Here is a 17,033-nt window from a genome sequence, read left to right as displayed (position 1 = left end):
CCATACTGACCTCTCACCCTGAATTACTTGTACTTTAAGTGAATCTTTCCTCATGATATTTGATGGTGGGTCTCCCCAATTAAATCTATTGTTTTCTTTTCTTCTATTAGTTTGTCCTAATGTGCCTTTGTTTAGGTTGTTGATTCTAAGATCTTCCATCCAAGTTACATCATAACCATTTTTGTGAAGAATTTCCTTCTCTCTGATTATTATTCCAGGCAAAACTGGGGAATAAAAGGATACCTGTACTAGTTTGTTATTTTCTTTTGTTGGAAAGAGTACTAGGTCAATTTCTTTACTTGTCAGAGTGTTCAGGGATGGTATTTCTTGTAAGAGATTGATTATTCTACCACGATTGAACGGCTCCTTATCTGAGGGGAATAACTCTTCGATAATTATGTGTTTAGATGGACTTACTTCCCATGATTGAGATTTATTATCATGCAGTTCTTTTATATCCGTGATATTTTGCGTTGTTGATCTATTTTCTATCGAAGGACAAAATACGTCTACATTTGGGTTTAAGGTTTTTCCTGATGGTATTTTTTGAATTTCTGGAGAGTTCACCAAGTTTACGGGAGTGATTTTTTGGAATTTAAGCTTATTCCCTTTTTTTCTCTGTATTCTCCTCAAGGGTTTTCTCTTCTTCTTCCCCCTTACTTTTTCCCTAGTGTTACTTTTTTCTGCATGTCCTCCTTGACTGACATCCTGTTCAGCAGTAACTCCTGATATTTCTGCTTTATTTTCCCCGATTATCTGATCACAATTATTATCGGATACTTTGTTCGAAAAGATAGGGTAATGTTTAGTTTTATTTTCGGTGATGGTTTCTGATTCTTCTTTGAACAGTTTTTTGAGTGAATATGTAGAAAGAGGTTTTTCCTTATTTCTTTGTCCCTTACTTTTGGTGTTAATTATTAGTACGTCGTTCGTTTGCGTGCTTGCTTCCTGTTGTTTTGGGGTTGCACTTCCTTTTTTGTGAAAATCATCTATTTGTTGTGATTTGACTACTCCGGGTTGTTTTGGTGAAACTTTAGTTAGATCTTTTTTCTTTTTTCCTTCAACCAGGAATTTAAGTATTCCTATTTGTACATCTAAAGTATCATCCGAGTTAGCCAAAATTTGACCAAGATGAGTTAGTACTGATTCCAAAATTTCTTGCAATGAAAAAAGTGCTTTTGACAGAGGAGAGACTGTGTTTTCAAAATTTGGATTTATAAAATTATGGTCTGATAAGCTGGCCAGATTAGAATAAAGGTTGGGCGATTTTTCTGGTGAACTGGTTAATGGGAGTTTTTGACTTAGTGATATTTCAGATTTTTCTTCTTTGGATTTCGTGTTATGGTTTACAGATGCATCGAAGAATAAGTCATTGCCCTGATTTTTTATAGGTGTTATAGATGTTATTTGGGACGTATCAGGGAGTGATTTTTGACATTCTTCCGAAAGAGAGAAATTTGCCAAATTACTTTCAGTTGTTATTTGACCTTGATTCTGATCTGAGAAATGTAACGAATCGTGATCAACCTTATTTATTGAAGAAACCAGCTTTTTTTGGTCATCAGTAGAATATGGAGATAGATACTTTTTCTTAGAGAGGGTAGAAAAGTATTGACTTATAGCTGGGGTACTTGATATTTGACCAGGTTTTATTGATTTGTCAACAGATTTTCTTACCGCTGCATCTGTCCCCATACGTCTCATGTAGATTGTCCGTGAGCGTAGTTTTTTTAGAGCCCTCATACTTAGAGTCGGAAATTTACCTTCTCGCTTATGGTAATGGCAGCAGGATTTGTATATTAATGATAATTTTACCTTTGACTCACGATCTCAGATGATCAGTAGCTAGTAGGGCGCTTTTTTAGCGTCGAATCAGAAATTAGGTTGAGTACTGTCCTCGTGTACGCAACGTTAGTGGTGTGGTAAATAAAATCTTCTTTACCGGACTGAATTTCATACGGAATCTTAAAATAAAGTAAAATAGCTCAAAATAACAAGAGGCAGAATCCGTGGTATAAGAGGTTTTCTAAATGGGCTTTATTCCATCAAAAATGGCCGACTCGAGTCGCGGCCTTCAGGTTCCGTCACCACGAGGGTTCAGGAAGTGAAGTACAATACTTTATTGACAGACATGCATTTTTATAATAAGTACATTACAATGAAACGAATGTAGAAGGCGTAACATTTGATAAGAAAAGTGACATAACAGGTATGTAATCGAAACTAGGCGTAATAAGGAATAAAAGAAACATGATTGGTTAGGATTATCAGACATAGGTGGATCTATAAGATAATACTTGGCATAGATGCGCGCGCAGCAGCATGACGTGTGAGTGACGTGCAACTAGGGGGTGAAGGGGACTTGACATTTAGCTCTACATGTGGAGACGAGAAGTCTGGGGGGTCAAGTCAACCTAATCCCAAATCATATCTAACATCCTATGTTTAAAGAACTATGTTATCCACAAGGAAGGACTCTCGGACAGAATCTAGTCTATACTGACTGTGTGCGTGCACAAACGCCTAAGTGTCTATATGAGAAGCGAGAGGCAGAAAACTTTCCATGGCAGCAGGGCTATGAATCACTTGCAGGAGGACGGAAAGGCTGAGTCCTTTGCTTGTGAGCTAAAGGAAATGTTTACCTAAATCACTAGACAGGAATGCATCGGCTGAGGAGCAAAATAGATAATTCGAAGGTGAAATACAGCTTCTTGGCAGGCAGGCGAAAACTGGCCGAGGCAGGCACCGTTAGCTGCACAGGGAGTAGGACAAAGTTCATGGATACAGATGCGAGCTCAAGCTGAAGCTGTCAGAGACAGAGAGCAGGGAAAGGCTTTGAGGACAGAATCGGGCCTACTTGCCTGAACTGTAAAAATGGAGTAACTTAGCCATATAAAGTCGGTGGCCTTTCATACTTAGGAATCGAATATCCAGCCCATTGATGGCGGATCTGACAGAGAACATGTCGACGGTAGACACACATATATTTGCGTTCTTAGAAACTGGAACTGGAGGGAACATACATGTACTTGTAACATGCATATAGAACCGTTGGGGTCCAAGATAGGGGACATAACTGATCAGGAAAATCCACATTTCCACATTCCCTCCTTGTCCCCTACTTGCCCTTCAAGAGATATCAATCTTCATCATTCCATCGATTTGCTCATGGAGCATCATTTCTTCTTCCTTCTTCTTCCGGTATTTTGAACGAGAACTGTGATATGGAATGCATGATGTGGCACACAGACCACAAATCGCTGGTCCACATTGCAGGCATAAACAACAACTGAAGAGCATAAGAAGGCCAATACCTAGGAAGGATAGAACTCTCCATCCCCAGGCTGATATCACACTCCAAAACCACCCGGACCACGTCCAAGTACCTGGATTCTCGTGTATCTGGCTCACAATCTTATGAAGGCGTGTTATAGCTTTATATACAGATGGCGAATTTTCTGGTATGAATATGCAGCAGCTGGATCCGATGACCCTGCAAGCTCCGCCCCTATCGGCCAGGATGACGTCAAGGACAAGACGATTCTGGAGAACAACAATTCTCATCACTGATTGTTCCTCTGTCAGATTGCCTAGGGCGGCTATAGTCTCGTTTACTACAGCTTCAAGAGTCTTGGTTAGTCTGCGTATCAGCTTACTATTTGATATTGTACCTATATAGGGAAAGATACCTTTATTGAAATCTACATACTTGTCCCATGCCGTCTCAGTATAATCGACAACTGGGAGATCTCTACGCTCTCTTTTGTGTACTAAATGAACATTTCGATAATAATCAGGGGGAGCTAGGAAAACAGGTGGCAAAAGGAATGCTATGTAACAGGTACCATCCCAATCTAGAGGCAGACGCATATATGCCGTCTGACCACATATAAAGTAAGAATGGCGAGAAGCTCTAAATGAAGATTTACCTTGATCACTATATTCTACTGTAGTAACGCATTGGCTATGGCCCATGTGTATGGAACCAACTTTTCTTACACATAATTCACCCTTAACTGGAAATACAGACATAGTGGGCAGAATTAGTTCAACTTCGGTTTTGACATTCAAAATCATAAGATTAGGCGTAAAATTACCTAATTTATACACTTCATTTTCTAAATCAGTTCCTGTTCTACTGGGGTGACCCTCCTTATTGGGGTGACAGACTTTGAATAAAACTAGATTCAGATTTCCCCATATCCAATGTTGTTGATAAACTGCTGTGTCTGGGTCTATGGAATTTAATAAACTAAACCATGCTCCACAGGAGCCATTGTGTGTGAACGGATGTGGAAAGAAAGGCAGAACTCCTTTGTTATTCTGATAGGGAGGGAGTCGGCCACACACCCAACAATTGGTGGCATTACTAGTCTGATGGGAATGATGTAACATACTAATGAATGTGTTGTTGCGCAGCGCAAGTCTATAGGACAACTCATGTGGGGGTAATTCACTAAAAGAATGTTCATCAGTTATATTGAAAGCACGTTTAGAAACAGGATAATACATATGCAACAATATGCTTGCAGTAACTATTAAAAAACTCAAGGAAAACAAAATTAATAAAGTCACAATACAGTGGCTACGCAGTAATTTACAATAAGCATGTCGTTTCATTATGATTCTGGACTCTACATCATTCAGACCTAAGGGATACATGTCGGGACAGATTCAACCGCTTCACCTTGGAGAGGACTTAAACAATCAAATCGTCCGACAGTTTGGATCTGGACCTGAGTTTCTGCTTATAGAGTTCGGTGCTACTGGCTTCAGCCAAAGGTAGCTTTGAGTCAATGGGGGAAGACACACGGGGAGTACTGTTTGTGTCAGGAGGAAGTCCATGAAATTTCTTGATATGGCTGGAATGCACCCAGCCTTTTCTCCCTTCGATCTTCACAGCTGTTCTGGTCGTCAGCAGGACCAACTTAGGAAGCCTCCACCTTGGCTCCAGTTGGGTTTTCCGATCGAAATTCCTGACGAGAACATAATCGCCGGGAATTACATCATGAGGTTTCACCTCGGTGTTGTCGGGAAAAGCTGCGACTACCTGTGAACGACAAGATTGTAGTGCAGACATCAAGGAAGCCAGGTAATCTGTCAGCATATTACAGTCAACATCAGTTATTTTACGGGGTATAGGCGTCCCCCACATATTCGGTGGTCTACCAAAGATCACCTCATAAGGGGATAGCCCTGTTCGAGAGTGTGCTACCATTCTCATGTAAAATAGCGCAACTGGTAAGGCTACTATCCAGTCCACACCTTTTTCCTGACATATTTTAGACAATCTGATTTTTAAAAGTTGATTATGTCGTTCCACGAGACCTGCTGCCTCGGGGTGTCGGACACAGTGGAATTTCCACTGATATCCCAACAAAAGCGAGACATGTTTCATTAATTCGGATGAGAAAGGCTGGCCGTTATCTGAATATACAACACGTGGTAAACCGTACCGTGGGAAGAATTCTCGAACTAGCTGCTTGGCAGTAGTCGGGGCAGTGTAATCTGATACGGGATACGCCTCTGTCCAACGGGAGAGAGCGCAGACAACTACGAGAACATATTTGAATCCTCGACAACGTTCCATCTGAATATAATCCATCTGGAGGACTTCAAAAGGATGGTCAGGAGGCTGAAATCCACCCTGCTCTACGGGAACACCCTTTCCTGGATTAAACTGACAACATATCATACAGGTACGAACTTTTTGTTTAGCTGCTGCTCGTAAATGTTTGTTGAACCAAATGTGCTGAATGCTGTCTAGCATAGCCTTCTCTCCTAAATGTGCTGGACTGTGAACTGTAGCTATAATGGCTTGAACCATGGAATCAGGGAGAAACCATACAGATTTCTCCTTCGTCATCCATCCTTGATCTGTCTGGATCCCTCCTAGTTCAGTCCACTTCTTTATTTCTTCTGCTGTGGCATGTGTCTGTATGTCAATTACGTCAAGTGCGGGATCCTTAATTGTCATACACTGTGTTGGTGTCTGAACTATTGGCTTTGTCATGTCTAATGTGCGATTCTGAGCAGTCTGTTTAGCTGTTCTGTCAGCTAAATCATTGCCTTGAGAAATGATATCAGTAACCTTCGTGTGTGCTTTACATTTCATAATCGATATAGCAGTGGGTAGATGTATTGCGTCTAACAAAGCATGAATGAGGGGTCCGTGCTGAATGTGGGCACCATGGGAAGTTAAATAACCTCTCTCTCGCCACAGCACGCCGAAGTCGTGTACAACTCCGAATGCATAACGTGAATCAGTGTATACATTAACTTTCTTATTTGTGGCTTGAATACAGGCTTGCGTTAGAGCAATAAGTTCTGCTGCTTGGGCTGACAAAGTATCTATACAATTTGTCTCAATAACTTTAGTGTCTGTTGTGACTGCATACGCGGCCACTAAATCTCCTGTACTTGTTCTCATGCACGATCCGTCTACATACAACGTCAGGTCTGGATCTAACAATGGAACGTCTGTCAAGTCTTGTCTAGGTTTCGTCTTTATTTCAATGATTTCAACACAATCATGAGCTAGTGGGTCTGTTCCAATTACAGGTAATAGTGTAGCAGGATTCAATGTATTACACCGTCGGATCTCTATGTGTGGTTGAAACAATGTCAGTTCATAACCGGTAAGTCTTGCTATGGTCAAGTGTTGTGTTTGTGTTCGGTTCACAAGAACCTCTACTGCATGTGGTACTTGTACTGTCAATGGATGTCCTAACACTATGGCATCGCTTTGTCTGATTGCTAAAGCTGTCGCTGCCACTGATTTCAGGCATGCAGGCAAAGCCTGAGCTACGGGATCTAATGTACTGGAAAAATAAGCACATGGCTTGCGTGATCCTGCTTGATCCTGAGTGAGTACTGACAAGGCGGTACCTTCGCGTTCTGTGACAAAGAGTGTAAAATGTTTGCTATAACATGGTGTTGCTAAAACAGGTGCTTGACATAAAGCTTCCTTTAGGCTTTCAAAAGCTTGTGTATGTTCCTGAGTCCAAGGGAGAACAGTCGATGTGGCTGCCTCCTGTGTGGTTAACTGAATGAGTGGTTTTGCTAGAAATGCGTACTGAGGGATCCACTGCCTACAATATGAAGTGAGGCCTATGAAAGCCCGCACCTCCTTTTGTGTCTGGGGTATTGACATGTTAGCAATTAACTGGATGCGATCTGGTGTAAGCTGCCTTCCCTCCTTGGACAGCGAGTGACCAAGATAAATAACTCGCTGGACACAGAATTGCAGCTTAGAAGGAGACACCTTGTGCCCCTTGTCGGCCAGAAAATGTAAAACTGTCAGAGAAGCTTTTTCACATTCTGGCTCGCTTCTCGCTGTGATCAGCAGATCATCGACATATTGAAGCAGTGCAGTATTGACTGGCATGTGGATACTGTCAAGTTCTCGTTTCAGTGCTTGGCTGTAGATGCTGGGGCTTTCTGTGAATCCTTGGGGAGCGCGTGAGAATTTAAAGCTGCGCCCATTTAAACTGAATCCGAACAAATATTGGCTTTCCGGATCTATTGGGACGCTGAAAAAGGCATTCTTGAGATCGATTACAGTAAAGAATGTTGCTTCGGAATCAATTGCTGTCAACAATGATGATATATCAGGGACCACAGGGAATTGTGGTACAATACACTTGTTTAGTTCACGCAAATCAATAACCAATCGGTACACTGGTGGGGCAGTAGGATCAGTTCGTTTAAGAATCGGAATTATCGGTGAATTACATACATTGGAGTCTGTTTCTACAACTACTCCCTGGGCAATCAGCTCATCAATGATTTTCAGCAAAGCCACTACAGCATCATGCGGTAACTTGTATTGTCGCATTCGTGGTAGTACCACTCCTGCTTTCAGTGTGACTCGATAGGGTGTAATGTTCATGCAGCCAACATCCGTAGGGCCTTGTGCCCATAGATGTACTGGTAAAGTCTGTAGTCGGGGATCCATGTCTCTAGACACATAGTGACCTTTAAAATCACGTAAAAACAACCTTACTCCTTCCGGAGAACAACATATTATGGCTCCTAGTGCTTTCAGAGTTTTAATTCCTAACAGATTTTCTGGGCATGATTTAGTAAGCAATAAATCTGTAGTTCGTGTCAAAGGTCCTATCGTAAGTGGTAGAGGCTGTGATACTTCATTAACAATAGGTTTTCCTGAAAAACCAAGGGAAACATTTTGAGAGCCTGAGAGGGGTGCCCCTGGAACTTCACTACGTTTTATAGTTGTTCGACTTGCCCCTGTATCGAGTAAGAATTTTCTATCTTGACCTAATAATTCACTATGTACATAAGGTCCTTCTTGATCTACAGGAATCTCGATAAGCGGTAAGTCAACTTCCCTCTCTAGGCTTGTTCATGCGTAACGCTGATACTCAGGATATTCATACTGTGCAGTCTGATACATTTGTCGTGTTGTGGTTTGTGTGGCAGTAGCAGGCAACGGTGGTGCAGCTGGCACAAACTGTATGGGTTGCTGTGAGGCTGGCATGGACTGTTGCTGAACTGGCATGGACTGTCCATGCTGCATAGCTCCTTGTTCATTCTGATCTTGTCTAACTAATCGTGGTCTCTCCTTTGCAATGCCTGTAGCTATATTACGTTTCAGGACTGGACAATCGTGTACATAATGGCCTAGTTGTTTACAGTAATTGCAGGTTCCTTTTACAGGAACTGCAGAATCACCAGAATGTGTCACACCCTTTTTGTGACCATCTGCTGGTACTGTCTGAGAAACTAGCATTTTCATTTTTGTATCCTTCATGCGTCTATGCTCGTGTTCTTGTTCATCCCTAATTCTATTGTGATGATACTGTAACATTTGTAGCATTTGCGACGGAGTGTTACTTTGCCAGGTACTCTCGAATTTCAATATTCTATTCTTCACTGGGGGCAATGCATTTTCCACTAATTTTGTCACAAATAGATGTGGATATGAGTCACTACTTGCTTTTATACCACTATTTATACCAAAACATTTTTCAAATCGAGCATAATAATCGCTTGTGTCTTCATCTTGCTTTTGTTTGCAGGCTGTGATTGCACCCCAATCTTCCTTTTTTGTAGTTAATAAACGTGGCAGTACCTGTACTAGTAAACCTGGTAACAGTTTAACTTTATCCCCGAGCCCTGAACCTGCAGTTCGGCCCCTTTCTTCCTCTGCTAATGCTGTCCAGTCTATCTTTTGGTCTCCCACTTCCCACTCTTTTTCTTTCAGTTTTTCATAAATGCCAGCAGGCAAAAGCACCTTTAATATCGTCATAATATCAGGAAAGGTGTACTCTCCCATCAGTAACATGTCTTTAATTTCTCGGTGGAAACCCGCTGGGTCTTTGTCATGACTAGGTACTACTTTTTTCATTTCTAATAATTCCATTTTTGATATGGGTGTGTAAACAAATACACGGTGAAACTCATTATCTTCGCCTTTTATTGGGTGCACTTCTCGTAGGGGATTTTGTCTATCCATATAGTACGGCGCTCTTTCCGGATTTACAAAAAGGACATACTGCTTACGTGACACTAATATCTCTTTAATTAGCTTGTTACTAGAACCTCTCCATCTGTTTGTGAGTAGTTCCGTTAATATATCAGGTAAAGGACCAGGGTCAGCATGTTGGCTTTTATATAATATGAGGAGTTGCTGAATCATATAGATTCCAGCTAAACGTTGTTCATCTGTACTGAGATTAAAAAACGTGTGTGCTACGGTCTCATCGCCGTATTTTTCAGGACTGTCAATCCAGTGAACAGCTGATCTGGCTAATTCTTGCTCATCCATGGAATCGAGGAGGTGGTAACCCCTTCGTTCTCGTAGTATTTTATCTGCGGCTTGAAACAAATGTTCAGGAGACTTCAGATTTATTACAGGCGTCGCATACGTTCTGCTATTATTTGGACATACAGAGTGTATGGGATCAGAAAAACATCTAGTATTTTCACAGGATCTTCCTCTACTTTCATGATGCACTCTGCATCCCAGGTTCCCGCTGCGGGCCACCTTTGACTTTCCGGCAATCCCTTGGTATAATCTACCCATAGATCAAGAAACAATATGGCATCTAAGCCATGCTTATGGTACATAAAATGCCCTGGAGTGTCCCTAGGAGGAATAGGAACTGCTTCTTCAAGCACCCCTTTTCTGGTAGTAATCTGTCTTAACTTCGAGAAAAACGGCATATTGACAACTGATCTGATACTTACTCTTGAATTCACTTAATACGAAAAACACAATAATGAACAGTGAACAATGAACAATCATTCATACCACAATATGCAAGACATTTAAACACTTTAAATATTGAACATTAAATATTTTAACAATGACCGACAATGATGACAGTCTGCCTAACTAATCACCACGCTGAATTCTTGACAATAACTGCATACTTCGGAATACTTGAAACAGTGCAGACCGGATTTGTGTACCCAAATCCGTCTTGACCGGCACAACCTATGTGCGCGTCAACACGCCTCCCCGGCGATGGTACTCACCGAGTAGCTCCTTGAAACGGAAGGCCTCAGAGAATGGACAGGACTCGATGACTGCGGACAGCGGACCCTCTGGACATCGGGATTTCGAAATATCTGGTGGGCCTCTGTATACCTCGGATCTTGCTCTCTCAGCTAGGCTCTGGTCGGGATACTTCGCACTTCTCACCGCCTCGTCTGGGTTGATCGCAGCCTCAGTCGCCCCCGCTTGACCGGAGGGAGCTTACAGGAAATCCTGCTGGTACGCGTTTATGGTCCGTCCAGCTGTGGCAGGAGACCGGGCCTGCAACGCACCGCCGGCGCGTGAGATGAGAAAGTGTCCCTATTCGGGCGCCATTATGTGGTAAATAAAATCTTCTTTACCGGACTGAATTTCATACGGAATCTTAAAATAAAGTAAAATAGCTCAAAATAACAAGAGGCAGAATCCGTGGTATAAGAGGTTTTCTAAATGGGCTTTATTCCATCAAAAATGGCCGACTCGAGTCGCGGCCTTCAGGTTCCGTCACCACGAGGGTTCAGGAAGTGAAGTACAATACTTTATTGACAGACATGCATTTTTATAATAAGTACATTACAATGAAACGAATGTAGAAGGCGTAACATTTGATAAGAAAAGTGACATAACAGGTATGTAATCGAAACTAGGCGTAATAAGGAATAAAAGAAACATGATTGGTTAGGATTATCAGACATAGGTGGATCTATAAGATAATACTTGGCATAGATGCGCGCGCAGCAGCATGACGTGTGAGTGACGTGCAACTAGGGGGTGAAGGGGACTTGACATTTAGCTCTACATGTGGAGACGAGAAGTCTGGGGGGTCAAGTCAACCTAATCCCAAATCATATCTAACATCCTATGTTTAAAGAACTATGTTATCCACAAGGAAGGACTCTCGGACAGAATCTAGTCTATACTGACTGTGTGCGTGCACAAACGCCTAAGTGTCTATATGAGAAGCGAGAGGCAGAAAACTTTCCATGGCAGCAGGGCTATGAATCACTTGCAGGAGGACGGAAAGGCTGAGTCCTTTGCTTGTGAGCTAAAGGAAATGTTTACCTAAATCACTAGACAGGAATGCATCGGCTGAAGAGCAAAATAGATAATTCGAAGGTGAAATACAGCTTCTTGGCAGGCAGGCGAAAACTGGCCGAGGCAGGCACCGTTAGCTGCACAGGGAGTAGGACAAAGTTCATGGATACAGATGCGAGCTCAAGCTGAAGCTGTCAGAGACAGAGAGCAGGGAAAGGCTTTGAGGACAGAATCGGGCCTACTTGCCTGAACTGTAAAAATGGAGTAACTTAGCCATATAAAGTCGGTGGCCTTTCATACTTAGGAATCGAATATCCAGCCCATTGATGGCGGATCTGACAGAGAACATGTCGACGGTAGACACACATATATTTGCGTTCTTAGAAACTGGAACTGGAGGGAACATACATGTACTTGTAACATGCATATAGAACCGTTGGGGTCCAAGATAGGGGACATAACTGATCAGGAAAATCCACATTTCCACAGTGGGATGGCCCGTCCCGTCCTCGGTCGTCCCCGGACGGCCACAGACGGCCCGCCCTTTGTCCGGGCTTCGTTCCGCGCTTGGTCCCGCGCGCGTCCTGCGTTGCGGGAGGCTGATCGGGATTTGTACGTCTCGTCAGTGGGCGTGTCCGTGGGCGTGTCGCCTGGGGGAAGAGGAACCAGCTGGTCCCAGCTTGGGATTCTGGTCCTCGCAGTCCCCCAGGTTAGGCGCGCTGAAATTCTTCGCCCAGCCTCAACCCTTCTGACTCCAGCTGGGAGCGACAGGCAGAGCGTGCGGATTGCAGCTCACGCTCACACCAGCGAGTCAAGGGGAGGCGCGCCGCGGAACAACACACAGCAACAGCGTCAGCTCAGGCACAGCAGCTCAGGGAGTAGCAGCAGATCAAAGGAAACCAAATAGCGGTGAGTGGCGCCCGCGAAGCGGGTGTCACGAATCTTTATCCTGCCTCGTCAGTGGGCGTGTCCGTGGGCGTGTCGCCTGGGGGAAGAGGAACCAGCTGGTCCCAGCTTGGGATTCTGGTCCTCGCAGTCCCCCAGGTTAGGCGCGCTGAAATTCTTCGCCCAGCCTCAACCCTTCTGACTCCAGCTGGGAGCGACAGGCAGAGCGTGCGGATTGCAGCTCACGCTCACACCAGCGAGTCAAGGGGAGGCGCGCCGCGGAACAACACACAGCAACAGCGTCAGCTCAGGCACAGCAGCTCAGGGAGTAGCAGCAGATCAAAGGAAACCAAATAGCGGTGAGTGGCGCCCGCGAAGCGGGTGTCACGAATCTTTATCCTGCCTCGTCAGTGGGCGTGTCCGTGGGCGTGTCGCCTGGGGGAAGAGGAACCAGCTGGTCCCAGCTTGGGATTCTGGTCCTCGCAGTCCCCCAGGTTAGGCGCGCTGAAATTCTTCGCCCAGCCTCAACCCTTCTGACTCCAGCTGGGAGCGACAGGCAGAGCGTGCGGATTGCAGCTCACGCTCACACCAGCGAGTCAAGGGGAGGCGCGCCGCGGAACAACACACAGCAACAGCGTCAGCTCAGGCACAGCAGCTCAGGGAGTAGCAGCAGATCAAAGGAAACCAAATAGCGGTGAGTGGCGCCCGCGAAGCGGGTGTCATGAATCTTTATCCTGCCTCGTCAGTGGGCGTGTCCGTGGGCGTGTCGCCTGGGGGAAGAGGAACCAGCTGGTCCCAGCTTGGGATTCTGGTCCTCGCAGTCCCCCAGGTTAGGCGCGCTGAAATTCTTCGCCCAGCCTCAACCCTTCTGACTCCAGCTGGGAGCGACAGGCAGAGCGTGCGGATTGCAGCTCACGCTCACACCAGCGAGTCAAGGGGAGGCGCGCCGCGGAACAACACACAGCAACAGCGTCAGCTCAGGCACAGCAGCTCAGGGAGTAGCAGCAGATCAAAGGAAACCAAATAGCGGTGAGCGGTTTTATACAGGCATTTCAGGCTCCCATGTATTATAACCTGATTATGTTACTCCTTGGTGTCTCCTAAAAAAGTCTGGTTACATTTCTTCTTATTGAAGTGCCACAAACCTCTGCTTGAAGTACTTAAATGTAAATGTCATAACCTCCTTCTCCCTCCTCTCTTCTAAAGAATAGCATCTGATGCTTGCGTTGCTTGCACCTCCAAGACCTAAAATCGCTGACTCCGCACTCTGATGCTGGTGGTCTGCACGTCTTGATTCACCCCGGGCTTTGAATGAACTGAACTATGCAATACTTCGTATCTAGAAGTTTTTGGATGCACTGCTTGATGTTCTGCGTTGACAGAACTCTGCAACAATTACCCTGGAATTTTTGAGTTACTTAAATAGTAGGAATGATCTTCAATCACTATATATCTCACAAAGAGTGTAAAGATAGATCTGTCAGTTGTCCACTTATCAATACTAAAGTGCCTCTGTTTTAAGTTGTGTATACATTTGATTCCCTCTGTGCATATTCACTGTTTGGCTGCACAGTCTGCACTTTTTGATTCACGTCTGCCAACATTTTCACTAATCTGATATCTATATTAGGATAGACAATGTACCACAATATTTACACAAGAAATTGATGTATACTAATAAGCAGAAAAGGCCTAGTCCCATTAAGTGTATAAGGGGAAGATGAGATTCTCAGAAGCGTGGACTTTAAAAAACACTGAAAAACAATTCCCATATAGAACATTGATTTTTCAGAAATCTGAATAACAGTTCTACTGCTTGCTTTCTCCCACTTCATTGTGCACGACTCATAATATTGTGGATTTTCACTGCACAAATTCCATCTGGATCTCCCTAGTGAAAATCATTTGCGGTAGAGATGAACTGGTGGGATGCGGTAATTATCACATGTTTGAATCCTGATCAGTATTTTTAGCACAATTGTAAGGAGGGTTTTTGTCTTATTTTTCCTGGCCTGTGTCTAATATTTCCATCAATTTAAGAACTAACTCATGGCTATTTATCCTGCCTATAGGTCTTCTATGGCAAGCTGATCACACTTCATGCTACTCCATGACTCAAGTCCAAAGTCACAGTAAAAAAATGATAGATGTATGTATCATGACCTATTCCCAGATAAACCATGTTGCTTTGGACATTTAATTTCATAGCTTGGATATATTCCCCAAAGTTATGCTCATTATGATAATCAAGATGCCAGAAGTGGAATAAGGACCACAGGAAGGACCCACAATGTCACAACATGGGCAATACATAAATGGGCTTCCCATATTTCAGCAGGGCTGAAAATATTTTGAGACCCAGATACCGTGCTCCCACTCAAAGAATATTGACAGACTAACTGTCTTCAAGTGGGGATTTAGCAGTGCAAGAACTGCACACCAAATGACCACTTCCCAATCATGAGCATAGCACTAGCTAGCTGTGTCACCATCCTTTATTTGGGAAGTTAGAATGTGAGGGCACCCTGCACTCTCACATGGGAAAATGTATGAAACTGATTCCTAGGGGCATGACACCTACCCTAACCTTCTGGAATTGGTATGGGTCATACCACACATACAGTAATGAGGGAGTTTCACTCATGCCCACACGCATCTACAAGGCCCAATCAATGATATTCAAGACAAAACTAAAGATCCACTTGTTTTAAACCCACGATCAACCACATCCATAAGCATTATCCATTAACTTTATCTCCTTCCATTCTACTTATGCCTTGCGCCCCGCTGATGGGTTGAAAATGACTAAAAAAGTAATGTAGTAAAAGAGACGTGGTTTCCTTAAAACGCATGGAGCTTCTGATTCCTCTTCAGATAGCGCAAACACAGTTTGACATGAAGAACAGTTAAATTAGTTCTTTAGTATGACTTGTTTTTATGGGCTATGTGAAGTCAAAGTTAGTGGATGGAATAGGGTTTGAAATTGTTACATTAAGTATTCAGACTTTGGAAAAGTTGGTGTGTTTTTGGTTGCTTCAGAGTTCCCCATAGCAAGTTTACTAAAAGTTAATCAAAACCACAGGCTGTGTTTTTCAGTTATTTGGATTATTGTGCCGCAAGTATGCATACATTTTTAAGGAAAATATGAGTACACACCTTTCATCACTCTCTTTCATCACTTTGCCTTCATCTAGATCTGGAAAGCCATCTTGACCAGCCACAACGGTATTGCTGCTGGAGGTAGTTCCTAAAGGCAGAAAGAAAGACAAGCCCCTTTTAGAAGTCAATAATGTCTCTTATATGATTTAGTATTGCAGTGCGTTTAGGGGAGCTATTTGTAAGTAGGTGAAGTTGCGTGCCATGGACAGTGCCATTAACTCTTGCAGGGCCTAAAAGTCCCCCCAGTAAGGAGTAAGCAGCATGCTCATGCTTTAAGTATCCAGCAATATAGATCACACCTGTGATTGCCAAAGGTAGATTTTTCTACGATAGCCTCCCTTTCGCTCTCAGAGTGGGCCTTTATAGCACACTAACATGTTTGTTTAAAGAACTACTTGACTAAGACGTTCGCACACAATCATCAAGAAGGAGAATTACTAACAGGGAGAGGAAAGTGTTGCCAATAATCATCAATAATGCTTAAGAAGCCATCTGATGTTTGAAGTATTCGTATTCAGGTATTGTAAGGAGGTGGCTGTGGGTACCCAGAGAACATGAAGCCACCCCAGCAACAGTCACCCGTAACAGGGGCAATAAAGGGCTCAGAGTCCAGATCTTTGTAGTTTTTTTTTAAAGTTTTTTTTTTAATACAGCTTATAGAGCACCTGGTTACTCCAACGGAGTGTCCCCGCGCTAGAACACCAATTGTACCTGACAACTGGCCCAAGTCACCCACCCGCCGTACAGCCTAGGTCCCCCAGGGAACCGATACAAAGGCCTACTTCCGGCCACTTGGAGGATGCTGGAAGAGCCACGTCTTAAGTTATTTGCGGAACAAAGACTCAGATGGGCACGTCCTTAAATCAACAGGGAGGCCATTCCAGGCCTTAGCCGCAAGGAAGCCTCTAAACAAGATTATATGGAGTCCACATCAGGCAGGTTAGCTAGGTATAGCATATTCACATAAGATGTGGTGTGCTGAAGGAGAAAAAAGCCTTGGTAAGCAATGTCAGTGCAGGCCATCCCTGAGAACGACAGTCAAACCCTAAACAGGTGTTTGCCGTAACTGATTAATAGAGGATCGCAAATTCCTGGAGCTGGGTCCGCAGATTCTTGCACACCATGGAGAAAAAGCCATGGACACCACACTCAAAGGGGACAAGTGCGGAGTCAGGATTTTTGTAGGAGAAGGGGGTCTCGAGACCTGGGAGCCAATAAGTGAGAAAAGGAGGGGACAAGGTGGGATACAAGTGAGCCGTCCACCACAGATTACTCTGAGTGAGGAGGAATGAAAAGGAGGAGGAGGAGGAGGAGCCAGCCTCCATAAAAAGCCAGTCAGGTCAAATGAAGGCTCAGAGGTAGGACAGTCTCTTACTTGAGGGACCTCTTTTTTACTGGCAAAAGTGGGAAAGGGGAGAGAGAATGCAGACTGAAAGGCGAACCATTCCTTACC

General features: G+C 43.8%; 1 protein-coding gene across 6 annotated transcripts in view; it reads right to left on the bottom strand.

Annotated features, from left to right (window-relative positions):
* Window positions 1-17,033, bottom strand: part of FRY (FRY microtubule binding protein) — a 657,235-nt gene that overhangs the window by 163,607 nt on the left and 476,595 nt on the right. For all 6 annotated transcript variants that reach the window (XM_085621668.1, XM_085621669.1, XM_085621670.1 and 3 more), the window contains exon 35: window positions 15,578-15,668. In XM_085621668.1, coding sequence (XP_085477794.1) covers window positions 15,578-15,668 — 91 coding nt within the window. The remainder of the gene's footprint in view (window positions 1-15,577; window positions 15,669-17,033) is intronic.

Source organism: Triturus cristatus, chromosome 8 (assembly GCF_964204655.1).
Source record: "Triturus cristatus chromosome 8, aTriCri1.1, whole genome shotgun sequence".
In the NCBI taxonomy this organism is placed as follows: domain Eukaryota; kingdom Metazoa; phylum Chordata; class Amphibia; order Caudata; family Salamandridae; genus Triturus; species Triturus cristatus.
Note: the sequence above shows the minus strand (reverse complement) of the source record. Positions and strands in the feature narration are given on the sequence as shown.